This window comes from Oryctolagus cuniculus, chromosome 1 (assembly GCF_051225735.1).
Source record: "Oryctolagus cuniculus isolate XC-2025 breed Fujian yellow rabbit chromosome 1, ASM5122573v1, whole genome shotgun sequence".
Taxonomy (NCBI): domain Eukaryota; kingdom Metazoa; phylum Chordata; class Mammalia; order Lagomorpha; family Leporidae; genus Oryctolagus; species Oryctolagus cuniculus.
This window is the reverse complement of record NC_142867.1, coordinates 7,160,823-7,187,530: the sequence shown is the minus strand read 5'-3', so window position 1 is coordinate 7,187,530 and position 26,708 is coordinate 7,160,823. Positions and strand designations below refer to the sequence as shown.

The 26,708-nt window shown below is 61.6% G+C and overlaps 1 protein-coding gene across 1 annotated transcript; it reads left to right on the top strand.

The window, feature by feature from the left end:
- Nucleotides 1-11,791: 11,791 nt before the first annotated feature.
- Nucleotides 11,792-25,969, top strand: NAA40 (N-alpha-acetyltransferase 40, NatD catalytic subunit). Its single transcript, XM_002721032.6, has 8 exons — nucleotides 11,792-12,087; nucleotides 17,728-17,823; nucleotides 18,515-18,567; nucleotides 22,676-22,771; nucleotides 22,857-23,015; nucleotides 23,146-23,229; nucleotides 23,590-23,667; nucleotides 23,849-25,969. The coding sequence occupies exons 1-8, from the start codon at nucleotides 11,956-11,958 to the stop codon at nucleotides 23,988-23,990; spliced, it is 840 nt and encodes a 279-aa protein (XP_002721078.4). The 5' UTR covers nucleotides 11,792-11,955; the 3' UTR covers nucleotides 23,991-25,969.
- The last annotated feature ends 739 nt before the right edge of the window (nucleotides 25,970-26,708 follow it).

Sequence of the window (26,708 nt, the reverse complement as noted above, 5' to 3'; positions counted from 1 at the left end):
AGCCACATAATGAGGGTTTGAACCCAGCAGTCCCCTAAGCAGTGTGGAGGTCAAGGTCGCCACTGACAGAGGCCCAGGGTCCTCAAGGTCTCCTTTTCTCAGCGCTGCCCCTTGCCTGTGTCAGACTTCCCCTCCTGGTCACTAGATGGCTGCAGCTGCTCCAAACATCCCATCTTCACCGCGGACAATTTCCAAGAGGGAAGGGAGGGGCAGGAGGCTGGGGCTTTCTCCATGTCAGGTATCTTCCTGGGAATCCCTGAGTGCGCCCATGCCCCTCCCAGGAGCCCCTGACCAAGGGGGCTGTTTGTGCTCCAGGTCACCTGCTGGGCCCTCCAGGGACCTCCGCTTGCCACCTGCCTGCACCCAGCTGGGTCTCTGGCAGTGACCACGCTGCTATGGCAAAGCTGGCGAGGCCGGGGTCAAAGCCCCCCAGACGCCGCAGTGCACCCCGACGCGCCCTCACACGGTAGAAGCCGGGAGGGCGGGAGTCGGCGGCTCCCTGCACCAGGCCCCTTCACCAGGTCAGCTAATCCCTCTCACAAAGGGGCCGCCTTCCAAGCAAGGCCCCGCCTCTCAACAGCGTCACGTTCACACCGCGGCTGCCAGCGAGAGCGAGTGAGGCCAGCGGGGACACCAGAGTGGCCACTGCGCGCCCCGTGCCCCTCTGCGCGCTCACCGTCCAGAAACACCTGTTGGCAGAAGTACGGACAGGAGGCGTGGCCGGTGAGGGGGCAGCCTTCCTCCCTGGCAGACGTGCGCTCGGGACCGGAAGTCACAGCCCCCAGGCGCCCCTGGCCAGAGATGACCGGAAGTCACAGCCCCAGGCATGACTGGTCTGGGATGACAGTGGCTGAGCAGGCCTCCGCTGCTGGCCCGCGGGCCTCGCTGTGGCGGATCCAGGGCTTCACAGAGACCGCAGTTCACGTCTGTTCACCGGGGGCGGGGGCAGGGAGCCTGATGGAGCCGCGGAGACCGGGGTGCTGCGCCCAGACCCTGCGAGGGAGCCCCGGTGGCTCCCTGGGTGACTGGGTTCCTGCCACCCGTGTGGGCCACCCGGATGGAGTTCCGGCTGCAGGCTGAGGAGTGAGCCGGTGTCTGTCTCTTCTCAAACAAAAATAGTAATAAAGCAAGCCCGAGTAGGGTCCTTTGGAGAGGGCGAAAGCTGGAAACGAGAGCAGGTCGCGTGAGCGTGGAGGCTGCCTCCACAGACGGGGGAGAGGGGCCAGCCCACCCTGGGCACGCTCCCCCCTGGGGCTGGGGGCCGCCGGAGCCGCGGGCTGCAGCCTCTGCTGTTTAAGCCGTCCGGGCTCTCCTCGTTCTGTGCTCCGCAACGCTGGCGGTCACCACTGCCTCCAGCCACCGACGGTTGCCTGCTATTGGCTTCCGCTGCCAGGGGCGGGGCCTGAGGGCCCAGCGGGCAGAACAGGGGCCTGAGATCTCATCTGGGCCTTGTGTTAATGACCTTCTGCTGAACACATGACCCCATTTCCTTTTTTTTGTTTGTTTGTTTTTTTGTTTTTTGTTTTTTGTTTTTTTGAAAGTCAAAGCTACGAGAGAGACAGAGGTCTTCCATCTGCTGGTTCAGCCCCTGGATGGCTGCAAGGCTCTGGCTGAAGCCAGGAACCAGGAACTTCTTCCAGGCCTCCCACGTGGGTAACAGGAGCCCAAGGACTTGGGCCGTCTTCTACTGCTTTCCCAAGCCACAGCAGAGAGCTGGATTGGAAGTGGAGCAGCCGGGACTCGAACCAGCGCCCATATGGGGTGCCGGCACTGCAGGCGGCCCCTTTACCCGCTACGCCACAGCGCTGGCCCCCCAGAAGTGATTTTAATTGATTGGCTCCAACTTGAGGTTCCCTGCGAGGTCTCCGTCACTAGGCTGGCTTGGACTTCAGTCATCTGAAAGCTTGGCCAGATCCAAGCTTGGTGGGCAATCCTCCTCCAAGGCGGTCCCACGCACTTAGCGAGCAGGCTTGGCTGTTGGCAGGCTTGTGCAGGGTGCTGCTTGCGCGTCCTGACAGCATGGCAGCTGGCCCCGCAGAAGGAGCCATCCACAAGCTGTAGTGTCTCTTCAAAAAGATGTATTGTTTGATTTGAAAGGCTAAGAGGGAAGAGAGAGAGACAGAGACAGAATCTTCCATCTGCTAGTTCATACCCCAAATGACCACAACAGCAAGAGTTGGGCCAGTCAAAGGCAGGAGCCAAGAGCTTCTTCCGGGTCTCCCACGCAGGTGCAGGGGCCCAAGGACTTGGGCCATCTTCCACTGCTTTCCCAGGCCACAGTAGAGAGCTGGATTGGAAGTGGAGCCGCCAGATCTCAAACTGGCGCTCATATGAGATGCAGGCACTGCAGGCGGTGGCCCAGCCCCCTATGCCACAGCTCAGGCCCCTAATTTTAATTTTAAAAAAAGCTTGTTTATTTGGAAGGCTGAGTCACAGGGAGAGGGGGAGAGAGAGATCTTCCATTTGCTGGTTCACTCCCCAAACAGCCGCAGCAGGGATTGGAGCAGGCTGATGACAGGAGTCAAGATCTCCATCCAGAGCCGGTGCCGTGGCTCACTAGGCTAATCCTCCACCTAGCGGCGCCGGCACACCAGGTTCTAGTCCCGGTCGGGGCGCCGGATTCTGTCCCGGTTGCCCCTCTTCCAGGCCAGCTCTCTGCTGTGGCCAGGGAGTGCAGTGGAGGATGGCCCAGGTGCTTGGGCCCTGCACCCCATGGGAGACCAGGAAAAGCACCTGGCTCCTGGCTCCTGTCATCGGATCAGCGCGGTGCGCCGGCCGCAGCGCGCCGGCCGCGGCGGCCATTGGAGGGTGAACCAACGGCAAAGGAAGACCTTTCTCTCTGTCTCTCTCTCTCACTGTCCACTCTGCCTGTCAAAAAAATAAAAATAAATTAAAAAAATTAAAATTATAAAAAAAAAAAAGATCTCCATCCAGTCTCCCACCTGAGTGCCAGGGCTGAAACGCTTGGGCCATTTTCTGCTGTTTTTCCAGGCACATCAGCAGGGAGCTGGATCAGAAGTGGAGCAGTCGGGACTGGAACCTGAGCCCATGTGGGATGCGGGCACTATAGACAGTGGTTTAACCTGCTGTGCCACAGTGCCAGCCCAGGAAGAATCTTTTTTAGAAATTTGTTTACTCGAGGCCGGCACCGCGGCTCACTAGGCTAATCCTCCACCTGCAGCGCCGGCACCCCGAGTTCTAGTCCCGGTTGGGGCGCCAGATTCTGTCCCGGTTGCTCCTCTTCCAGTCCAGCTCTCTGCTGTGGCCCAGGAGGGCAGTAGAAGATGGCCCAAGTCCTTGGGCCCTGCACCCGCATGGGAGACCAGGAGAAGCACCTGACTCCTGGCTTCGGATCAGCACAGTGCGCTGGCTGTAGCAACCATTTGGGTGGTGAACCAACAGAAGGAAGACCTTTCTCTCTGTCTCTCTCTCTCTCACTGTCTAACTCTGCCTGTCAAAAAAAAAAAAAAAAAAAAAAAGACATTTGTTTACTCGATTCATTTGAAAGGCAGAGAGACAGGGTCAGAGAGACAGGACCTCCTGTTTGCTGGTTCTCTCCCCAGGCGCCCACAACAGCTGGGGCTGGGCCAGGCTGAAGCCAAGAGCCGGAAGCTCAACCTAGGTATCCCCCACAAGTGCAGGGAACCAAGCACTTGAGCCGTTACCTGCTGCCTCTCAGGGTGCAGTAGCGCGGGAGGCGGGGGTGGACAGTGCAGCCGGAACAGGAACCCAAGTGGCATCTGAACCGCTCTGCCAAACACCCCCTAGGCGGGAGCTCGCAGGGTGGGGCCGGGAGTCAGGGAGCCCGGGCGGTGTCTCGGGTCCCCAGGGCGACGTCATAGAGCAGCACGGAGCAGATGGCTTCAAGCAACAGCAATTTATCTCATGTCAGTTCTGGAAGCCGGAATCCGAAGTCAAGGTGCTGGCAGGGTTGGTCCCACGGCTGGTTCCGTGCCTCGCTCCTTGGTGTTCCTTGGCTCGTGGCTGCATCGTTCCAGCCGGTGCCTGTCTTCCCTCTGTGAGTGTGAGTGTGAGTGTGTGTGTGCGTGCGTGCGTGCTTGCGCCTCAATTCACACTCTCCTCTCCTAAGGAAGCCATCATTAGATTTAGGGTTCACCTTGAATCCCGGATGATCTCATCCTGAGATCCTTAATTACATGTGCAAGGACCCTGTTTCCAAATAAGGCCACGTGCACAGGTACCAGTGGGTTGAGACTTGGACAGATGTTTTAGGGAGCCTGAGTATTGCACCCCAACAGGCCACCTTGGGGAGGGAGGAGGCTGATGGCTAATGCTGTGACCTGACACTCGCGGCGGCTTTGGCTCCGGGGCTGCTCCCTCTAGGGAACCTGCTACCTCTTCTTGGGGCCAATGACACCCTCACACCTCTCCTGCCACCACCACGGCCTGGTAGTCTATCAACAGATCTTCGCTGGGTGCCTACACTATGCTGGACACTGGTCCCCAGGCTAGAGCAGGTTGGGGTTGCCAAGTCTAGCATATAACAATACGGGGTGCCCAGTGACAGCCGAACTTCAGAGAAGCAGCTGTTCCAGGGTGTCCTGAGTGTTGCGTCTGGCCCCCACAACAGCAGTGGGAATCCTCCACTTTAGGGAGCCCACAGCTCGTGGTGAGGAAGAGACCCCACCACCACCAAGAGTGTGCCTGGCCCAGCCACGGGAGTGAGGGACCTGAAAGGGGAGGAGTGGGCTCAGGACGCAGGGGACAGGCACAGGGGACAACATGAGCCCTGGGCCAGGAGGAGCCTGGTGTTGAAGGCAGGTAGCGCACAGTGTGGAACCTGGGGTCCCAGGAGGTGGGCAGGGGCTGCACACACCCCTTGTGCCATCTGAACAGCGTGCCGCCATTAATTGGCCAACCCGGTGGGCGTTTTATAACAATAAGGGGCTGTGGAGTCCCAGGAGCCACGGAGAGAACCGAGCTTTCAGGAAGAGGCAGTGGATGGCAGAGAGGGCCAGCAGATGAGCCTGGGACAGAGAAATGTGCTGGGGCCGAGGAGGGAGGCTGGGCAGCAGCCAGGAGGCAGGGCTGGGGTGAGTGACAGAGACACCAGGAGGCAGGCACAGAATAGGATGCTTTTTCCAGAAACTTCTGAGTGAGGAGGGGAGGCCCGAGAACAGGCAGGAGCCAGGGAGAGCAGCGCAGAGCGGGGACCCAGCGGAGAGGCCTGGGCAGCCACGTGTGTGGGGCAGCCGCCTGGGAGGCAGCAGCTGGAGGGTGGTGCAAACGCAGGCGCCTGGCAGCTGGCAGCTGTGACTCCCCCGCCCCACAACCGACAGCCACTCCGCAGCCCGATCCATGGAGCCCCCGGCTGCCCCTGTGGGTGGCTGATCCCTGGGGATTTGGGGGGCAGTGAATGAGTGTTTGGGGGCAGTTGAGGACTGCAGAGGGCAAGGCACCTCTCTGGGGAAGCAAGTGTGTCCCGAGAGAAGAGAGGAAGAGGGGTGAGAAAGCAGGAGGGAGGAGGCGCTTGGGGAGGCGCGGGGGGGGGGGGGGGGCAGGGAGGGAGCGGGGAGAGGTCCGTGTTCTGGTCCAGAGAAGTCAGGCAGGGGAGACTGGGGTAGGAGCTCAGGAGCCCACGGGCAGCCCCACTATGGGCCTGCTGGCAGCAAAGGAGGAGGGGAGGTAGAAATGCCTGCTGCTGCTGCTTCTTCTTTTTTTTTCTTTTTAGATTTATTTGGAAGGCAGAGTTATAGAGAGAGAGGAAGACAGACAGAGGGGTTCACTGGTTCACTCCCCAGATGGCTGCAACAGCCTGAGCTGGGCCATTCTGAAGCCAGGAGCCAGGAGCTTCCTCCGGGTCTCCCACGTGGGTGCAGGGGCCCAAGCACCTGTGCCATCCTCTATTGCTTTCCCGGGTGCATTAGCAGGAGCTGGATCAGAAATGGAGCAGCTGGGACTCGAACAGTTGCTCATATGGGATGCTGGCGCTGCAGGTGGCAGCTTTGCCCGCTACGCCACAGGGCCGCCCCAGAAAAGCCTACTTCAAAAAGTTTGTGCAGGGGCAGGTGTTGTGGCAGGACAGATTAAAGGCGCTGCTTGGGATGGCATCCCATACAGGAGCGCCTGGGGTCAAGACCCGCCTCTGCTCTGATCCAGATTCCTGCTAATGCACCCAGGATGGAGTTCTGGGTCCTGGCTGCAGCCTGTCCCAGCTCTGGCTACTGTGGGCATTTTGGGAGTGAGCCAGTGGTTGGAAGATCTCCCTCTCCCTCCTCCTCCTCCTCCCCCCATTCCCCCCCTTCTTCTTCTTGTACTCCCCTCTCTGTTGCTCTGCTTTTCACATAAATAAAACGTTAAAAAGTTCATGGGAAGTAGAATTTAAAGATGTTAATTTTTAATTTTTATTTTATTTATTATTGTTTTTTTTTACAGGCAGAGTTAGACAGTGAGAGAGAGAGAGACAGAGAGAAAGGTCTTCCTTTTTCCATTGGTTCACCCCGCAATGGCCGCTGCGGCCGGCGCACCGCGCTGGACTGGAAGTGGGGCAGCCTGGACTTGAACTGGTGCTCGCATGGATGCTGGCGTTGCACACGTCAGCCCTACCCCGCTGCACTACAACACCAGCCCCGACACAGGAGGCTAACCAGAGCTTTAACCCCAGACTAGCTGCCCAGCCATCCACAGACGTCTTGAAGTGCCTTGGTATTGGTGGTCTTTATGACTTTAAAATTTTTATTTAGTTATTTTCATTTTACCTGAAAAGAAGAGACAGAACGAGGAAGAGAGAGAATCTTGCATCTGTTGGTTCACTCCCCAAATGCTCACAACCGCCAGGGCTGGGCCAGGCCAAAGCAGGAGCCTGGAGCTGCACTGTGAGTGGCGCGTGCCTAAGCATCGGAGCCCTCGCCTCTGCCTTCCCACCAGGTGCACGGTGTAGTCGGAAGCTGGATTGGAAACAAAGTAACCAGGACTTGGAGGAAGCCTGGGGCAGCCCCCAGCCTCACACAGCGGTAACCCAAGCTGCTGTGCCAGATGTCTGCCCGGCCAGTCTCACTTTATGAACAGAGAGACAGCTCTGAGACATCAGTCACAAAGCCAGCAAGCAGCAGAGGGGGGAGGGGCTTTAAACCCAGGCTGGCTGGACTCCAACACAGGCTCTGTCCACCACCCGCCAGGGCCCACGAATCCCTGGGCGGGGGGGGGGGGGGGTAGTGAGCTTGTGCCTTGGAGCAGGAACAGGGCACTGAGCCTTCTCTGGTCTCGGGGCGGGGTGGGGGGTGGCTGGATGATGTCATCTCCCTACCTCCTTGGCCAAAACCCAGCAGCCTGGGGGAGTCGGGAGTGGCAGACAGTGCAGGGCACAAAGGGGAGCATGGGGGCAGAAAAGCCACAACAGGGCGGGGGCTGTGTGGGGGCCAGGGGCTGAGCCTCCCCCCACCTTACCCCTGCTCTGCAGACACAGTCCTGTGGCTGGAATGTCTGCCTTCAAGGGCAGGCTCCCAAGTGGCTCTTGCTCACCTGCGCCACCTTCCTCCCGCCCTTGGCCCCTTCTCCTGCTCCCTGGGGTGCTGGTAACTGTGTCGGATTTTCTGAACTCTGGGTGGGACAGGCAGCCTGAGGAAAGCTGCATGGGCGCCCACCTGCATTCCCCCCGGGAATTCCTCAGGTCCTGCATCGTTCAGTACTGCCCTACGCTCTCTGCCCTGAGCCCCCCCCCCCCCCCCCCGCTCCGACGGGGACCACAAGTGCCAGGCCGCCTACACGGCGCAACTCAAACCCGGCCTGGCCAGAATGGAATTCCCCAGCTTCCCTGCCCTGCACCCCCAAAGCTGCTCCTTCCAGAGTCACCCCCATCTCCTTGGAAGCCAGCTCCATCTTCCAGGGACTCAAGCTCAAAGCCTGGAAGGTATCCTGACTCTCTCCCTCCCACGGCACAGCCAGTCTGCCAGCGGATCCTGCTGGCTCTGCCCTCCGCCTGCCTCTCGCACAGCCACGCCCCTCCTGCTGGCGTAGCGGCCTCTGTTCTGCCCTCCCCTCGCCCTCTTCCCACAGGAGGGTCGGCGCCCCAGTGGGCTGACGAACACCCAAGCTGGCGGGGCTGCTCCTCTGCTCAGCCTCTCCCGTGGGTCTCAGGCCCAGGGTCTTTTGGAACCGACTGATGTCACCGCCCGGATGCACCTGCTGGCCCGCTGTGCTGCTCACGTGTCCTTGGACATCATTCCAACCACAAGCTGGCTTGGGGGTTGGCACCTGCTGGACGCCCTGCCTGGAATCCCGTCCTCCAAGGCCTCCTTACGGCAAGCACCAGAGCTGGACCCAGACACCGCGTGTCTGCCTTCCCCGAAGCACCCTGCGGATAGCCACAGACCCTCACCCTCCCTGTCTTCCTGACCCGCCCCCGCCCCTGTCTACCTCCACGAAATCTATCTCATTTAACATCTGGATTCCAGCTCTCTGTGCTCTGCAGGCCTTGCAGGAGTGAACCAGGGACGGCTGACGGCTGTCTCTCCATGCACCCCGCCTTACAGAAGCCACCTTAGTGGTGAGTGGAGCTAAAAGACACTGTGTGTGTGTCTCCACTTGGGAGCACTGACCAGTTCCACCCTAGGAGATTCTGGTCTGGCCCCAGGGGTTTGTAACCACATGAACTCCCCAGGTGACTCAGAGGCAAGTCACACGGAGGTCACACTCTGGTTTGTTGAAAACGACTAAAATTATTGTTGTCTAGGCCAGCGCTGTGGCGTAGCAGGTAACACCGTCACCTGCAGTGCCTGCATCCCATATCAGTGCTGGTTTGGGTCCCAGATGCTCCACTTTTTTTAAAAAATATTTTATTAATTTATTTGAGAGGCAGAGTTATAGACAGAGAAAGGGAGAGACAGAGAGAAAGGTCTTCCATCTGCTGGTTCACTCCCCAGTGGCTACAATGGCCCAACTGGTGCCCATATGGGATGCTGGCACCACAGGCGGAGGCTTAGCCCACTACTCCCCAGCACCAGCCTCCAGCTGCCCCACTTCTGATCCAGCTCCCTGATAATGCGCGGGAAAGCAGCAGACGATCCCCAGGTGCTTGGGCCCCTGCACCCACGTGGAAGACCCGGATGAAGCTCCTGGCTCCTGGCTCCTGGCTTTCTTTGGTCTGCCCGGCCCTGGTTGATGTGGTCATTTGGGAAGTGAACCAGCAGATGGATGGAAGCGTTCTCTCTCTCTCTTTCAAATAAATACAAATAACTTTTAAAAATACTGAGTTTTGTATCCATGAATATGGACTGTCTCTTTCTTTTTTTAAAGATTTATTTATTTATTTGAAAGAGTTACACAGAGAGAGCAGGAGAGGCAGAGAGAGAGAAAAGGAGAGAGAGAGAGGTCTTCCATCGGCTGGTTCACTCCCCAGATGGCCGCAACGGCCGGAGCTACACTGATCCAAAGCCAGGAGCCAGGAGCTTCTTCCCAGTCTCCCACATGGGTGCAGAGGCCCAGAGACTTGGGCCATCTTCTACTGCTTTCCCAGGCCACAGCAGAGAGATGGATTGGAAGAGAAGCAGCCAGGACCAAAACCGGCGCCTATATGGGATGCCAGCGCTTCAGGCCGGGGCTTTAACCCATTACGCCATAGTGCTGGCCCCAACTATCTCTCAATTCATTTAGAGCCCTACAAAACTCAATCTTAAGATATAGTTCTTAGCCGGCGCCGCAGCTCACTAGGCTAATCCTCCGCCTTGTGGCGCCGGCACCCCAAGTTCTAGTCCCGGTTGGGGCACCGGATTCTGTCCCGGTTGCCCCTCTTCCAGGCCAGCTCTCTGCTGTGGTCAGGGAGTGCAATGGAGGATGGCCCAAGTGCTTGGGCCCTGCACCCCATGGGAGACCAGGAGAAGCACCTGGCTCCTGGCTTTGGATCAGCGTGGTGCGCCGGCCGCAGCGGCCATTGGAGGGTGAACCAACGGCAAAGGAAGACCTTTCTCTCTGTCTCTGTCTCTCACTGTCCACTCTGCCTGTCAAAAAAAAAAAAAAAAGGATATAGTTCTTTTCAACTTCATTATAGATTCAACACATTCTCAATCAAAATCCCAGTGAGTTGTTTTGTGGATCTCGACAAAGTAATTCTAAAGATGTACTATGAAGCTACAGTATCAAGATAATATGGGATTGGTGAACAAATAGACAAATAGATCAGATGAACAGAATAGGAAGCCCAGAGAGAGAGAGAGACCTACGTATCCACGTGAACTGTGTTTTGAGAAAGAGGCAAAGGCAACACAAGGGAGAAAAGATAAACTTTTCACCAAACGGGACTGCGACCACTGGACATCCACTTGCGAAAGCAGAGTCTAGACACACACCACACATCCTCTGCAAACATGAACTTCCCCTGCCTCCGAGACCCAAATGCAGGAAACAGAGCACGTCTGGAAGACAACAGGGAAGCAGGGTGATCTCAGTTTGGTGATTCCTAGCTGGGCATGGCACCAAAGGCAAGGAAGAATGAGCTGAAACAGGATTGCATTAGACCTGGTATTTCTTGCTCTGCAAGACGCACTGTCAAGCGAATAAAAAGATCAGCCACAGACCAGAAGAGAATACTCGCAGAATATGTATCTGATACAGGGCTATTATCCAAATGAAGACCCCCCCCAATAAAACTTAACATAGCATAACAGACACTTCACCAAAGAAGACAGACAGGGCAAATGAGAATGCAAAGAATGCTGCCTGTTACTCATTATCAGGAAAATGATGACAAAGTCAAACGGCCACGAGATAAGACTGCGTCCTATCAGAATGGACAAAACACAGACACGGTGTGGAGCAACAGGAAGTCGCTGGTGGGAACGCAAAGCACACAGCCGTCTTGGAAGACCGCTTGGGCAGTGTCTTATAAAACTGGACGTATTTTACTGTTGCGATCCAGGAGTCACTCTCCATCATCTTGACCCACAGGAGCCGAGTAGGCAACCAGGGGTCCTTCAGGAAAAGACAGAGTAAGTAAAGTGCAGCACATTCGGCAGTGGGACCTGGGCGGGACTAAAACGACACGAGGTACCAAGCGTGAAAGGTGGGGACACTTGGAGCGCACAAGTGTTACCAAGCGGAGGGTTTAATCCAGACAGGCCGCAGACGGGGCTGATTGGCACAATGGGTTAGGCTGCCACCTGCGACGCTGCCACCCTGTATGGGCGCCGGTTCGAGTCCCAGCTGCTCCACTTCCGCTAATGTGCCCAGAAAACAGCGGACGACGGCCCGAGTCCTTAGGCCCCAGCCACCCGCGTGGGAGACTCGGCTCCTGGCTTCAGCCTGGCCCAGTGCCGGTGGTTGTGCGTGTGGGGAGTGAGCCAGTGGATGGAAGGCTCTCTCTCTCTGCCTTTCAAATAAAATACATTTTTTTAAAAAGTTAACGTTGTCCAGGATGCCTGATGTCGCTGACAGCTCCATTCATTCCCAAACGGTTGTCATCCACCTGTCACCCCCCGGACACCGAGGCTTCGGCCGCGATGGCATCTCCTTGCCTTCTGACCCCCGCGCAGCTCAGCGCAGGTGCTGGCGAATGTCTACAGAGCTGGCGAATGAATGCAGGGTGGTTGAATGGCCGGAAGACGAATGAATGAATGGATGAATGAATGATAGGACCCTGGTTACAAAAGGAATTTCGGGAGTCCAGATCCAGAAGGCGAGAGGGCTCGGGAGCGGCGGGACGCGACGGGCCGCCGGCGCCTGCTCGGACAGCGGCTCCGCGCCAGCAGGGGAAGACGCCGAGCGCCAGGGCGGCGCTGCCAGCCGTTGCCATAGCGACAGACCCAGCCGGCGAGGGGGCGGGGCCGGCGGACACGTCATCCCCAGCGCGACGCTCCTCCGCACCTCCCGCCTCTTCTGGTCTGAGACCCTCGGCCCGCGTCGCGCGCGCTCCACCTGCGCGCTTTCTCCCGGCTCGCCCCCCTCCCCCGTTCTGCGCCGGCGCGGTGCCCGCGAAGGCCGGCCGGGGAGCCTGCGAGGCGCATGCGCGCTGAGAGGGCCCGCCGCTCCGGTCCCGCCGCCGCCGCGCCGCCACCGAAGCCGTCGCCGCCTCCCTGCCGGCGAGGGTGTGTTAAGCAGGGGCCGAGGGTCGCCGCCGCTGCCGCCGCCATGGGGGTGAGTGAGGCAGGGAGGAGAGACGGGGGGTCCAGGAGCGCCCCTCGCCACCCTCGCCCCCTTCGCCCCCATTGTTCCTTGAACCCCTTCTCACGTGACCCCGACCCCCTCCGCCTCACGTGACCCCCAGCCCCCCACATGACCCTGCTCCCCGGTTCTAAGGGTCTCCACTTTCGGCCTATCCCAGGAACCTCCCGGGGGGCCTCCTTCCCCCTGGGTGCCCCCCGCCCTGGCGTCGCGCCCGCCCCCTCCCGCTCGCCGACCCGTTATGGGCCTCCCCGCCACCCCCTCAGCGCCCCCGGCCCGGGTGCCCGCGCCCTGGTTGTCACCGGCTCCGCGGATTCCCACGCCCGAGGCCAGCCCTGGCTTGGAGGGGACGGACGCCCCGAGATAACGAGGCGCCGGGCCAAGGTCACCAGGCCCCGCCTCGGCTCCCCGGCTCCCTGCCGGGAGACCCCTCCGCCGGCTTCCTCCTGCTGGGGAGAGGCCTGCGCGGCCCCTGCGCCTGGGTTGTTGGTAGCCTTAGCCCTGCAGGTGCACCCGAGCCGGGAAGATGAGCGGCCCCCGGGCCTGCGGCCGGGAGGTGCAGGTAAAGGCACGGGCCGCACTCGTCCGCGTGTGCCTGAGTGTGTTCTCTCTCCCGAGTCCCGGAGAAAGCGCTCCTCCGGGAGGGAGACCCGGGCCTGCCTGCTGCGGGAGCCCTGGGCTCCAGCCCCGGCTCCGCCGGCCCAGAGCGCGAGGTTGTGCCGGCGACACGGGCCTCGGCGCCCGGCGAGTGGGACCCACGGACCTGGCCCTTGGCGGGAGTGGCCACGGTTAAACGAGAGCTTGGGTGGAGACAGCCAGGCCGCCGCTTTGCAAGTAGCGGCCGCTGTGTTCGTAGCCTCAGCCTTCGTGTTAGTGATAGCTGTGAGCTATTTTTAGCCCTCTGGACGTGTCCCTGCTGTCACTAACCTAGATTTTTTTTTGCCCTCCAATATTTACTGTTAGACGAAAATGGCCATCTAATCCATGGCAAAACGGACACTCCGGAGTGGGCCGTGGGCCCGCAGTCGGGGCGCCAGGTGGGGTGGAGCCGGCGCGGGCTGCGTGGCTGTGCCGACGGGGGGCGGGGGGACAGCGGCGATGGCTTCAGTAGTGGGTTCCTGCCACTCGGGGGCGGGGGGGGCCTGGATTGCAGCCCTAGCTCCTGGCGTAGGCCTGGCCCGACCCTGGGAATAGAAGCAGTGATAGGAGCGAGCTCTCTGTGCCTCTCAAAAATCATGATGTTCCACCCAGGGAATTTGGGGACTGTGTACTTCAGTGCAGAAAGTCACCTTGGATTTTGATGAGACCCCCGGAGCCCAGCTGTTGTTTCCAGCGACTGACACCTGTGCCTCCCGTCAGCCCGGGGTCAGTCGGTGCAGACGGGGCGGCCGCCGTGTGGCCCGCTTCCTCTGGGTTGGCCTGAAATTCGTACTCCCTCCAGGGCCGGGCTTACTACCTACTCAGCCCTGCCGGATGCATTTCCTGGCACGGCCTCTCAGAGTCTCTCTGGCCTAACTCACACACGGCAACACCGTGTCATCCCCCTGACACGAGCTGGGGCTGTGCACGCCCCGGTGGGTGTCGGGAAGTCACCGCTCACATGGTCACCCCGGCAGAGGGCCCGGCTCCGTGTGCCAGCCTGGCATCGGGCTGAGCGCGCGGCCTCAGGTGTGGCCCCTTCCTTCCCTGCGGCTGCCGCACGTGGGCCGTGGGCCGTGGGCACGCATCAGGTTTTGTTGTTTGTGCGTGGCGCTGGGGAGGAGTTAGAGTGCCGATCTCTGTTGTCTTTGCCCAAACCTGGTTCATGTGGGATGGGATGCTGTGAGAGACGAGGCCTTGACGCTGTAAGTCGACGAGGTGCCAGGTCGGCTCCCTGGAAGGCTCCGCTGCCCTCATTGCCCGGAGCTTCGGCGAGGTCGGTGAGAGCGGGCGTCCAGGGCTGCACGCGGGGCTCTGCCCCAGGAGCGCTGGAGCGGAAGGGCCGCGGGCTCTGGGATCAAGCCCAGATGGGCCTGGATGGTCCGTTCCACGGGAATCAGTGGAGCGCGGGGCGCACGCGTGGAGCGTGGAGCCTGCTGGGAGCGGAGGGAGGCCTCCGAGGACCGCCGGCCGGCTCGCTGCCTGCTCAGGGTCTCAGCGGTGCAGTGGGCGCACAGGCCGTGCTGGCTTGTGGAGATGGAGTAGGTGGCCACATCTCACGTTAGCGGGCCCTGCACACAGAGCTCGGCACTGGAGAGAGGGTGGTTTCCCTGATTGCATGTCTTTTATTTTTATTTATTTATTTGAAAGTCAGAGTTACACAGTAACTCCGTGTAACGCTGCAGAGAGAGGCCTTCCATCCACTGGCTCACTCCCCGAATGGCCACAGCGGCAGAGCTGCGCCGATCTGAAGCCGGGAGCTTCTTCCGGGTCTCCCACGTGGGTGCAGGGGCCAAGCACTTGGACCATCTTCTGCTGCTTTCCCAGGCCACAGCTGAGAGCTGGATCGGAAGTGAAGCAGCCGGGACTCGAACTGGCGCCCATATGGGATGCCGGCACCGCAGGCGGCAGCTTTACCCACTACGCCACAGCACCGGCCCCTATTTGTGTTTATGTAAAAGGCAAAGAGAGAGAGAGATCATCCATCTCGTGGTTCACTCGCCAAATGCCTGCAGCAGCCAGGGCTGGGTACGGCCAAAGTGAGGCGCCCAGAGCTCCGTCTGGTTCTCTCACTGTGTGGCAGGGGGCTTGGGGACCGGAGCCGGCGCCTGCTGCCTCCCACGGTGCACGCTGGCGGGAAGCTGGAAGTGGCAGCAGAGCCAGGACTTGTGCTCCAGTACCGGATGGTGATACCCCAAGTGGCAGCTTTTTTTTTTTTTTTTTTTTAAGATGTATTTATTTGTTTGAAAGGCACAGTTACAGAGACAGAGAGAGGGAAAGAGAGAGAGGTCTTCCATCTACTGGTTCACTCCCCAAATGGCCGCAGCGGCTGGAGCTGGGCCCGTCAGAAGCCGGGAGCTTCTTCCGGGTCTCCCACGTTTGTGCAGGGCCCAAGCACTTGGGCCATCCTCCACGGCTTTCCCAGGCTTTCTAGGTGCATTCACAGGAAGCTGGATCAGAAGTGGAGCAGCCGGGACCCAAGCCAGTGCCCACGTGGGATGCGGTGCCGCAGCCCAGGCCCCCTAAGTGTCGTCTTAGTGCTGTTCCACATGCCTGCCCCGCTAAGATATTTTTATGTCCAGTTTAGTGTATCTGTCCTCCCGACAGTCCAGTGACTGTTGGTGTCACCGTGCTCTGTTAGCCCCATTTTATGGATGAGGAAACTGAGGTTCAGAAACACTGAGGACTTTGCTGCGAAGGGCTGACGTGCCTTGCCTGGTCACACAGCTGTTTAGTGCCAGAGCTGAGAATCCAATCCAGGTCTCCCGCCTCCACTGGCACCCTGCGCTCTGTTAGTGAAGCTCCCTGGGGAGAGGCCTTAGCCACTGTGAGCGTCTGTCCTCCATGCTTGCTTCCTTTCCTAATTAGGGGATTCTCCCATGTCCCTCAGGACTGCCTTTCCCGGGGCAAGACTAACTGGAACAGTGGCGGTCACTTTCCTCGCGTGCGGGCACTGAGCGCCAGCCGTCAGCTCCGCCTGCCTTGCACCCTGTGCAGGTGGCAGAGCGTCTGAGGGCTGTCCTGGTCCCTCGGCCTCTGGCCCGGAGCAGCTTCATTCAGTCCGAGGAGCACCCGACCTGCGGGCCGCGGTCTGCGGTCTCCCGGAGGCCCGACCTGGCCCTCCTGCTGCTTGTGCTTGGGAAATCCTGCTCACGGGCTGCGTCCCGGAGTCACGCGTACCCCCCGGCGCCTCCGTTCTTCCTGTCTGTGTGGTGTCGGACAGTGGCAGGGGGAAGGAAGGGGACTCGCGTCTCCTGGCGGTGTGCTGGCTTCCGCCCTGTCCCGCGCCCTTCCCTGAGGCCAGCACTGGCGTCTGCACCTCCCGGAGGTCCATTGCCTTCACAAGCTGCACGGGGAGGCGTCTCAGCAGCGGCACACCTGCACTCCTGCCGCGCGTGCAGCTCCAGAGCCCCGCCAGCTTCCGCCCCCTCGGGCTCCTCAGTGCAGAGTGCGGCCTGGGCGCTGGCCTCGGGGCGCGGTGGACGTCCACGGGCGAGGCCCTCCCGGGGGGGACAGCAGGGCCGGTGACAGACGCCGGCTGTGCGGCCCAGGCCCAGGGCCGAGGCTGCGTCTGCCCCTGAGCAGGTCCCGGGGCCTCAGTTTCCTCCTGGGTGAAGGGAGGGTGATGTTTGCCGTGAGACCTGACCCCCGTGTTCGTTCCTTGAAACCCAGATTCCCACAGGAAGAGGGATGCTCAGGGCCTGTCAGTGCTGGAGGGGGCTCCGCGCCGCACCCCGGCCTCGGGGGGACAGCCCACCCTGCTGCGCGACCTCCCGCCCCTCGGTTTGGAAGCATGAGCCGAGCAGTGCCCTCCTCGGGAAGTCGAGCTCAACCCGTGCCGGTGCCCTGTGCCAGCCCTGGGTGCCGCTGGGGCTGTCAGACGTCTCCCGTGAGCTCAGGGCAGGGAGAGGCTCCGAGGGCCTCTGCCTGCTGTGCCGCCTGGCCGGCCGCGCAGTGAGCATGGGCCGTGGTTTGTTGGGCAGGAGCCGTGTAACCCCGGGGTCCGCACTGCGGAGGAGGTGGTGTGGGCCGGAAGCTCGGACGAGGCTGTGTTGTCCTAGGACCCTGAGGGAGAGGGGAGCAGCGAGAGGCGCTGGCCCAGGTCGATCAGACGTCAGAGCCTGGCCGTGCTCCTCGTGTTACCCGCCTTTTAACAAGAAGAGCACGGGCCGGCGTGTGGCGTAGGGGTTGGTCGCCATCTGCTGTGCCGGCGTCCCATGTGAGCGCTGGTTCGAGTCCCAGCTGGTCCAGTTCCAATCCAGCTCCCTGCCGGCGCTCCTGGGAAAGCAGCGGAGGGTGGCCCACGTGCTGGGCCCTGCACCCCCGTGGGAGACCCGGATGGAGCCCCTGGCCCCTGGCTTAGGCCTGGCCCAGCCCTGGCTGTTGTGGCCACTTAGGAAGTGAACCGGAAGATGGCAGTGCATGTTCTCTCTCTCTCTCTGTAATTCTGACTTTCAAATAAAGAAATAGATCCTTAAAAAAAAAAAAAAAAAAAGGAAGGAGTCATTTCAGCTTGCAGCAGTGGGTGACCTGCGGGGGCTTGTGTGCCCGCACAGCACCGCCCGTCCCGAGCTGAACCCCTGGGGCCCTGCGCCCCGGCCCCAGCTCCCGCGGGGCTCCCCTGACCGGGTCTCTGTCTCCTGGACAGTGGAGGGTGCTGAGAAGGCCTCAGGTAGGCTCCCACGGCGGAGCAGCTGTCAGCGCTGCCCACCAGCCGGCTGCTCCCTGACCGCTGCCCGGCCGGGCTCTGGCATTGGGCGTCTCCTCCCCGGGAGGGAGGGAGTGAGAGTGTCCCCGGCCTGCTGGCGCTGGCTCCCCTGGGTGCTCGCAGGGGTCTGTGGCCAGGAGGCCGGGAAGCGGCATGGCCGGCTCTGCCTCATGCTGTGCTGCGGGGCGGCCCCTTCAGCGCTGCGGGGAAGTCAGGCCTTGGGCTGGCCGCAGCCCTTCCAGCCAGCGTGGCTTCTCCTCCTCCAGAGGAAGTCGAGCAAAGCAAAGGAGAAGAAGCAGAAGCGGTTGGAGGAGCGAGCGGCCATGGATGCCGTCTGTGCCAAGGTGGACGCCGCCAACAGGGTGAGTCCTCCCAGCCCCTGCCGCCTGGAACTGCCCCTTGGTTTTTATTTTGACTTCTGCTGGCGCCACCCTGTGGCAGAGTTGTGGTACTTCCCCTCGCGGCTCTGCTGGCTGCTGAGAGAGTTGGGAGGAGGGCGGGCTGTGGGCCCAGGTGTTCAGACCCGCAGGTGCCGGTGGGCGTGGCCGCTTCCCTGGCCCCCCCCACTTCTTCCCCGTGGAAGGGAGTCTGGAGAAGTTTTCATTAGGACTTTGCGCTCTGGGGAGGAAGGCTCCGTGATGAAGTGTGGTGCTCGGCGTTCTGCTCCCTTAGGTGCTGGGGGCTGGGCTGGGGGCGGGGGGCCGCGCCAGGCAGCAGTGGCTGGGCAGCTGGGAGCAGCCTGCTCGCCACGGCTTTCCACGCTGAACCCGGGCAGCTCTGCCCCTTCCGCACCCATCGTGTTGGCCGCTCGTGGTCACCCCCCCGTGTGAGGGTGGGGCCCGGGAGCCTGCTCTCGCGTCTGCAGCCCTCTGCCCAGGCGAGGCCAGCGGGGGTTCTGGGAGGAGCGCTGCTGCGCCCGCGGCCGGTGATGCCCCGCACCGGGCCTCCTGGAAGTCCCCGAGCTCTGCCAGCCGAGCGGACGGGGCGCCCGCCCCTCACGCGGCCTCCCGCCGGCGCCGCGCGCAGCTGCTGCCCCTTTCTTTCCCTCCACAGCTCGGCGACCCCCTAGAAGCCTTCCCAGTGTTCAAGAAATACGACCGAAACGGGTGAGTGGCCCGGCCCCACCCGGCTCCGCCGGTCCGCAGGAGGCCCCTCCGCGGAGGCGGGCTCGGGCCCAGAGTCTCCTTTAACGCAAAGGACAGAAGCCGGGGCTCGCGACTGCCCCCTGTTGACGCGAATCCCGCTGGGGAGGCGCAGGGGTGTGCCAGCAGGCAGGCGCTGACCTCGGGCTGTCAGTCACAGAGCTGAGGGAGGGACAGAGGTGGTGGGACGGCGTGTACCCTGCCAGGCTCCGGGGCCTTGCGTTCCTGCCCTGAGTGACCAGCAAAGCCACCTGTTGGCTGTTGGGCCCTGGCCGAGTCACCTGACTCCTCTGTGCTTCAGTGTCCACGTGGAGATGAGCTGGTGTCGGGGGCTGGGGGGTGGTGCTGAGCACTGAGCACTGAGCACTGTAGCTCTGGGGCTGGGAGCCGTGTGCGGTGCCGCCCGCTCTGTGCTTGCTTTATAAAATGGGCAGCGTCGTCTGTCTCCCGAGACGCTGCTGGCTGTCGTGTTTCTGTGACTTGCCCTCTGGCTTAGGGGAAAGCAGGATTTCTCAGTTCTGGCTGGAGTTGCAGCTGAGCCTCTTGTTAGCGCGGCTGGACAGGTCACCCTGGCTCCTCAGCCTCGTTGTTCACCACTTGGAAGGGTGACGAGCCAGGCCGGAAGCGAAGCCTCCGCTCGGAATGCCCTCCGCCCCATCCCAGCGCTGGTCTCAGTCCCGGCTGCTCCACTTCTTTTCCAGCTCCCTGCTGGTGCGCCTGGGAGGCAGCGAGGGCCCGAGCGCTTGTGTCCCTGCCGCCCATGTGGGAGACCTGGCTGGAGTCCAGGCTCCTGGCTCCAGCCCCGCCCAGCCCCGGCTGTGATGGTCACTCGGGGAGTGAACCAGCAGCTGGAAGAGTGCTCTCTCTCGTTCATTCTCTCTGTCACTCTGCATTTCAAGTAGATAAATCTGTGAAGAGAGAAAGGGGCCAGTGTCAATGGCGTACTGGTTAAAGCCAGCACCTGTGACACCGGCGTCTCATAATGGGTGCCGGTTTGTGTCCCGGCTGCTCCGCTTCTGCTCCAGCTCCCTGCTGTGGCCTGGGAAGGCAGCAGAAGACGGCCCCAATGCTTGGGCCCCTGTATCCCCGTGGGAGACCCGGATGGAGCTCCTGGCTCCTGGCTCAGCTCTGTTCACCCTGGCCATCTGGGGAGTGAACCAGCTGATGGACGACACCTCTCCCTCCCTCCCTCTAACTCTGACTTTAATAAGTAAGTGAAGGCCAGCGCCATGGCTCAATAGGCTAATCCTCCGCCTGTAGCGCCAGCACCCCAAGTTCTAGTCCCAGTTGGGGCGCCGGATTCTGTCCTGGTTGCTCCTCTTCCAGTCCAGCTCTCTGCTGTGGCCCTGGAAGGCGGTGGAGGGTGGCCCAAGTGTTGGGCCCTGCACCTGCATGGGAGACCAGGAGAAGCACCTGGCTCCTGGCTTCGGATCAGCGCGGCACCGGCCATAACGGCCATTTGGGGGGTGAACCAATGGAAAAGGAAGACCTTTCTCAGTGAGTAGCAGTGGTGTTGGACGTCTCGGTGAGTAGGCACCAGCTGCAGAGGTGTGCGTGATGGGGTGTTTACAGCTGCTTAGACCCGCGTGGATCGCATCCGTTCCTCCTCCTGTCTGCGAGCAGAGGCCCTGCAGCTGTGCCTCTCAGCCGTCATGGACGTGGAGGTCTTGCGACAGCTGCGAGTGTTTCCATGTGGCGGGCTCCCGCTGGCCTACACAGTGGGCACGGCTCCGAGGCCGGCTTGCTGGCTGACCCCGGTGCCTCTGCTGCCTCTGGTCCTGCTCGCATGCTTAAAGAGTCCAGAGTACTGGAAGAATCTCTGCCTACAGACCAAGCTTTCTTTGTCTTTAAAGATATTTTGAGAGGGGGAGAGATTAAAAAAAAACTATATGATTATTTAAAGGCAGAGTTACATAGAGAGAGAGACAGACCATCTGCTGGTTCACTCCCCAAATGGCCATAACTGCCGGGGCTGGGCCAGACCAAAGCCAGGAGCCAGGGGTTTCTTCCAGGTCTCCCATGTGGGTGCAGGGGCCCAAGCACTCAGGCCATCTTCTGCTGCTTTCCCAGGCGCATAAGCAGAGAGCTGGATCAGAGGTGGAGCAGCCGGGACTCCAGTCAGTACCCACATGGGATGCTGGCACTGCAGGTGGAGGTTCAACCTTCTACCCCACAGGGCCAGCCCCGAGAGAGATGTCTACTGGTTCACTTCCCAGATGGCCACAGGGCCAGTGCTGTGGGTAGCACTTGGGCCATCTTTAGATGCTCTGCCTTCCCAGGCACATCAGCAGGGAGCTGGATTGGGAGTAGAGCAGCCGGCGCCCATACAGGATGTCAGGCACTGCAGGCGGCGGCTTTACCCACTGCACCACGGCGCCCGCCCCTGTTTTGTCCTTTTTAAATAAGTTAGCTGTTTGTAAACTTGATTTCTTTGAAGCATTGCTCCCATGAACTTTTTGTTTTTTAAAGATTTATTTATTTATTTATTTGAAAGTTACACAGAGAGAGGAGAAGAGGCAGAGAGAGAGAGAGGGAGGTCCTCCATCTGCTGGTTCACTCCCCAGTTGGCCTCAATGGCTGGAGCTGCGCCGATCCGAAGCCAAGAGCCAGGAGTTTCTTCCGGGTCTCCCAAGCGAGGACAAGGCCACAAGGACCCGGGCCATCTTGTACTGCTTTCCCAGGCCATAGCAGAGAGCTGGATCAGGAAGTGGGGCAGCTGGGACTCAAACCAGTGCCCACATGGGATGCCGGCACTGCAGGCGGCGGCTTTACCCAGTACGCCGGGGCGCCGGCCCCTCCCATGACCTTTTCATAAAATGTAAGAATTTCACCCTTCTTCCACCCAGGCCTCACAGTTGGTTTGTCCTTAGTTCAGTCTTAGCAGGACTCGCGTTGCTCTGAGGGAGCTCTCTCCGAATGGACGTCTTACCCGTTAGTGCCCGCTCAGACGTGTTCTAACAGGTCAGCGTGGGTTTGTTTATTTTGCTGCAAGCAAACTGGAAATCCACGTGCCGTTTTCTTTTCTTTTTTAATTATTTATTTGAAAGAGTTACGCAGAGAGAGGAGAGGCAGAGAGAGAGAGAGGTCTTCCATCTGTTGGTTCACTCCCCAATTGGCCACAACGGCTGGAGCTGCGCCGATCTGAAGCCAGGAGCCAGAAGCTGCTTCCGGGTCTCCCACGCGGGTGCAGGGGCCCAAGGACTTGGGCCATCTTCTACCGCTTTCCCAGGGCATAGCAGAGAGCTGGATCGGAAGTGGAGCAGCCGGGTCTCGAACTGGCGACCACATGGGATGCTGGCACTTCAGGCCAGGGTGTTAAGCCACTGTGCCACAGCACCGGCCCCGTCACGTGTCGTTTTCATGATGCGCATTTTCCTTGAGCTGCTGGTGGGCCCCTGGCGGAGGTGGGGTGGAGGCAGTGTGCTGTAGGGCCAGTCCTGACAGCCCCCTGGTGCATGCATGGACGGAAGTTGCGAGGCTGAGCAGGCGTGCGGCTGGTGTGGGAGCGGCTCCTGAGCGTGGCGTCAGGCCACCGAGGGCTCCTGCCCGGGACCTCAGAGCGTGCAGGCTCACTCTGGGAATGCGGTGTGCACTCGCACAAGTGGGCCCCGGGTTCAGCTGTGTGGTGCTTCAGTGTCGCCAGGAAGAGCCGCCTTCGTGCCCGTGCACTTGTTAGTGCAGGGAAACAGCTGTGCTAGGCCGGTCAGCCGAGCCGCGGAGGGTGTGGGCATGGGCGTGCTGAGCCCCAGCGGCTGGGAGCGCACGATTGGTAGACGAGAGCCCCGCGGAAATTAAAGCAGTAGGGGAAACGCCTGAGGGCAGGACCGAGGAGCCGAGAGGAGACCCGGCCAGCAGAAAGGGCGGGGGGGACAGGCAGGGGACACGGTGTGGCACCGATAACTGGCCTGTGGTTAGGGCAGTGGGCTGGGCCCCTTCTCTGGTTAGGCGCAGGCCTGGCTTTTCCTGCAGATAACTGAGACGGGTTTGCCTGCCTGGTAGCCGTCTAGGAGGAGCCTCTGGGCCCAGGCGTGGGCACTGCGCCGACCTGCCTCCCACCCCCCTTGTCTCCCAGCTTGAACGTCTCCATTGAGTGCAAGCGAGTGTCTGGACTGGAACCAGCCACTGTGGATTGGGCCTTCGACCTGACCAAAACCAACATGCAGACCATGTAAGCACGCTCCGACAGGGGCCTGCGCCCCCAGCTGGCTCCCCCTTCCCCGCCTCCCCCAGCCTGACTGCCCCACCGTCCCCAGGTATGAGCACAGCGAGTGGGGCTGGAAGGACCGGGAGAAGCGGGAGGAGATGACAGATGACCGAGCCTGGTACCTCATCGCTTGGGAAAACAGTTCCGTCCCCGTGGCCTTTTCTCACTTCCGGTTTGACGTGGAGTGTGGGGATGAAGTCCTGTACTGGTAGGAGCCACGGCCCTGCTGGGCAGCGGGAGAGGGGACCCTGGTGGCGCTCTGGGCACGGCAGTGGGGGCCGGGGCGCGGGCTCCTCAGCTGGCCCGCAGCCGCTCGGCGCTCTGCTTCCTCCTCCCAGCTACGAAGTGCAGTTGGAGAGCAAGGTCCGGCGGAAGGGCCTGGGCAAGTTCCTCATTCAGATCCTGCAGCTCATGGCCAACAGGTGAGGGCCGCCCTCCCGGGAGGGGCTGCCCCCGGGACCGCTGCTGGGCTTGGAGCCGCTCGGAGGGCGAGGCTCTGAGAGAGGCGTGGGAGCTCACCTTGGGAGGCTGCTCCCGGCCCTGCTGCGTCCCGCCCAGCACAGCGAGCGGCTTCCGAGGGCTGATCTGCGCCTACGTGCTGTGGCTGCAGAGAGGACGGGGGAAGCCCGTGGCGCGGCCTGACCCAGCCTGTGCGCCCCAGGCTGGCTGCAGCCGGGACTGCAAGCCGTTCCCGGGGTGCGCGGGAGGTGCCGCGGACGGGAGCCAGGCTGTGTGGTCCTTGTGTGACTGTCCTGTGAGGCGCTCGCTCTGCTTTCTCCCAGCACGCAGATGAAGAAGGTGATGCTGACGGTATTTAAACACAACCACGGCGCCTACCAGTTCTTCAGGGACGCTCTGCAGTAAGGAGCTGGACCCGAGTGGGCCCCCGGGGAGCAGCCTGTCTCCCCACGGCTGTTCTCCTCGTCCCGGCCTGTGGTCCCGGGGGGCTTGGGGTCCGTGAGCCCGGTGTAGCGGGGGACAAGCCCTCGGGCCAGGGAGGAATCCGCTGCTATTTTGTGCCACCCTTTTCTCCTGCTGCAGGTTTGAGATTGATGACTCCTCCCCCAGCATGTCCGGTTGCTGTGGGGAGGACTGCTCCTACGAGATCCTGAGCCGGAGGACCAAGTTTGGGGACAGCCAGCACTCCCACACGGGTGGGCACTGTGGTGGCTGCTGCCATTGAACTCCCGGAGCCACTTAGCAGTCGGAGCGCTCTCTCCTGAGGCCTGAGCTCTCCCTGGTCCCACGCCGCTTGCCAGGTGCCCTCCGAAGGCCTGCACGTGCCAGGCGGCTCCCAGAGCACACAGAGCCGTGGAGGGAGTGCTCCCAGCTGCCCCTCGTCCTCCTCCGAGAGCGGGAGGAGCTGCGGGGGCCTGGCCGTGGTGCTCGTCCTCGCGCGTGGCTGCCGCTGGCTTAGCCCTGGGCCACTGCTCTGCAGCTGGGTTCCCAGCAGCGACACGTGGACGAAGCGGGTGTTTGTACCCACCTCTGTGACAGTCCTAGCGTCCTGTGTCGGGCCTGCTGATCTCCAGAGGGGGGGACTCGGCGTAAGATCTGGGCCTAGCGAGAGGCCTGGGGGACTCGCCTGGGCAGCGCGAGGGAGACCAGAGGCGGGCTGTGCCGAGCCGCAGGAAGCTCTTCCAGCCACGTGGGCTCCGCAGAGCGGGGTCGTCCCGGGACCAGCCGGCCAGGACGGCGCTCCCTCCGCCGCCCCAGCGAGCAGCCGCGAGGACCAGCAGCGAGCTCGAGGTCCCGTGGGCCCTGGGGAGGATGGCTCCTCTGACTTCTGGGCTTGCAGCCTTCAGAGCTTGGCCCATTGCTCTAGAGCGGTGACGCCGAGGTCCCGCCGTGCCTCTCTGTGGCCCCACAGCACTCCCCCCTCCAGCCCACATACCTCTGCTCTGTCTCCAGGGGGAGATAACATCAGGGAGCCCTCGTCCTCCCCCGGAAGAGCCCCTCGTTCCCTCGTTCCCGGTGTGGGTCACGCCGTGTCCCGTCTTGGTGCTGACAGCTCTCTGAGGCGCGGCGAGCCTGCCCACTGCCGCCCGGCCTCTTAGAGCCCCCAGCCAGCAGCAGGCCCTCCGCCTGCACTCCCCAGCCTCGACCCCCGCGGCCTCAGTGAGGCGCTAGTGCCACTGCCCTGGCCCCCGGCCTCAGCCTCCTGGGACCACAGTGACTGCTGTCCTCTGGCGTGCTCCTGTGGCAGCTGGAGCCGGGGCGGAGGGCCTCATTGCCCCCAGGACGCGGGCTTGGACTGCGCTCAGCCGCATCTCCAGGCGTTGGTCCGAACCCTTGCCCAGGGAGAAGCACGCAGCACCTCTCCTCAGCCTCCCTGCGCTCTGCCTGGCCTCAGGGCCATCGCCTGCGGGGTCTGGGTGACACCCCACCTCTGCCCTGCCTGGCCCCAGCGCGGCCCCTGCCTCAGCCGGCCTCCGCCCAGCTCCCGTGCTGCCCTGGACCCCCGCAGCAGTGGGCCTGGGCGCTCCTGCTAGGGGCCTTGCGGCTTTACACTGGAGTAGCCCGTGGCTCCCTGGGGACTTGACCCCACGCGCGCGTTGGGATCGCGGAGGGGCTTGGTGGACTCGTCCAGGAGTCCTGAAAAGACAGAAGCGTGGTAGGAAGTTCTGATCCCTGTCTCGAAGGGTAAGATGAGTATTTATTGGGTCATGGATTTCTGATACCTCCCACTCCAGGGGACCAGAAGGAGCCCCCAGTGTAAGCCCCACGTGTGATGCGTTCAGCGTATGTTGTCCCTGTCCAGCCACTGGACACCTGGCACCCGGGATGCCTGGCGCCTTGCTCTGCCCTCCGGCCTGAGCTCCCCAGGAGGCGTGGCCTGGGGCGGAGCAGCCGGCGATTTCTCCGGCCTCGGTCTTCCCTGCTTCTCCCACATCTCGGCTTTGAGAAACAGCAGGCCTTCCTCTGTATCAGGCGTTTGTGTGAGTGTTGTTTCGTTTGGGGCAACGTTGGAATATTGTTTCGGATTTTTTCTTTTAGTTGTATTCACCCTATTTCAGGTTATTTTTGAAAAAACTTGGAAGGTAAACTCCTTCTTGATATTTTTTTCTTTAGCATTTTGTTATCACTGGAAACAAAGGGAAAAAGCGACCTCTCTTTGCGTTGGTTGTATCTGTACGTCACGAATAAAAGACACTTTGTTCAGCTGCCGGCTGGCTTCCGTGGGGGGCGCCACGGCAGGCTGCCTGGGCCCAGGGAATCCCGTGAGCCCTGAGCCCCTTCCCGTGTCGGGCCCAACCCCGGGAGGCCTGGGGCCGGCAGCCAGGGGTGGGCGTGGAGACCTGGATACTGTGTGCACTGCTTCCCTGGCGCTCAGAGGAGGCCCGGGGTGTCCTCCTGCGGGGGCCTGCCCTCCTCCTAGAGCCCTGCGCCCTCCACGTCTGACGGAAGCTCCCGCGCCGTCAGTGGGAATGGAGTGGGTGAGTGTCTCCCCTCCCCTCTGCTCTATCGGTTCACGCGACGTTTTCTGTCTTAGTAAACAGTCTCCCAGTTTCCTGCGCTCACAGAGGCAGGCTCAGGGAGGGTAACTCAGGGCAGGCCTGAGAGCCAGCTAGGTTCTGAGTTGGAGGCTCTGGCCCTGCCGGGTGACGATGGGTGTCCCGGGGCAGGGAAGTGTACCAGGGAGCGGGAGCTGGGCAGTCTGGTCCTGGATGGTGGGGGGTGACCCACACGGGCGGGGCGGGGGGGGGGGCAGGCTGCTGCCCTGAGCCATGGAGAGTGAGTGCACGCTCAGAGCAGTGCTCTGGGGTCTCAGCTGTCCAGTGGGCACTGGCTGTGGAATGATGTGGCCTCTGCCCCAGGGCAAAGGGGTGCCCCCAGGGCCTGGTCTCTGCAGGGGCCGCACCTTTGAGGCCCCAAAAGAAGCCTCCCAGCACCAGAGGGC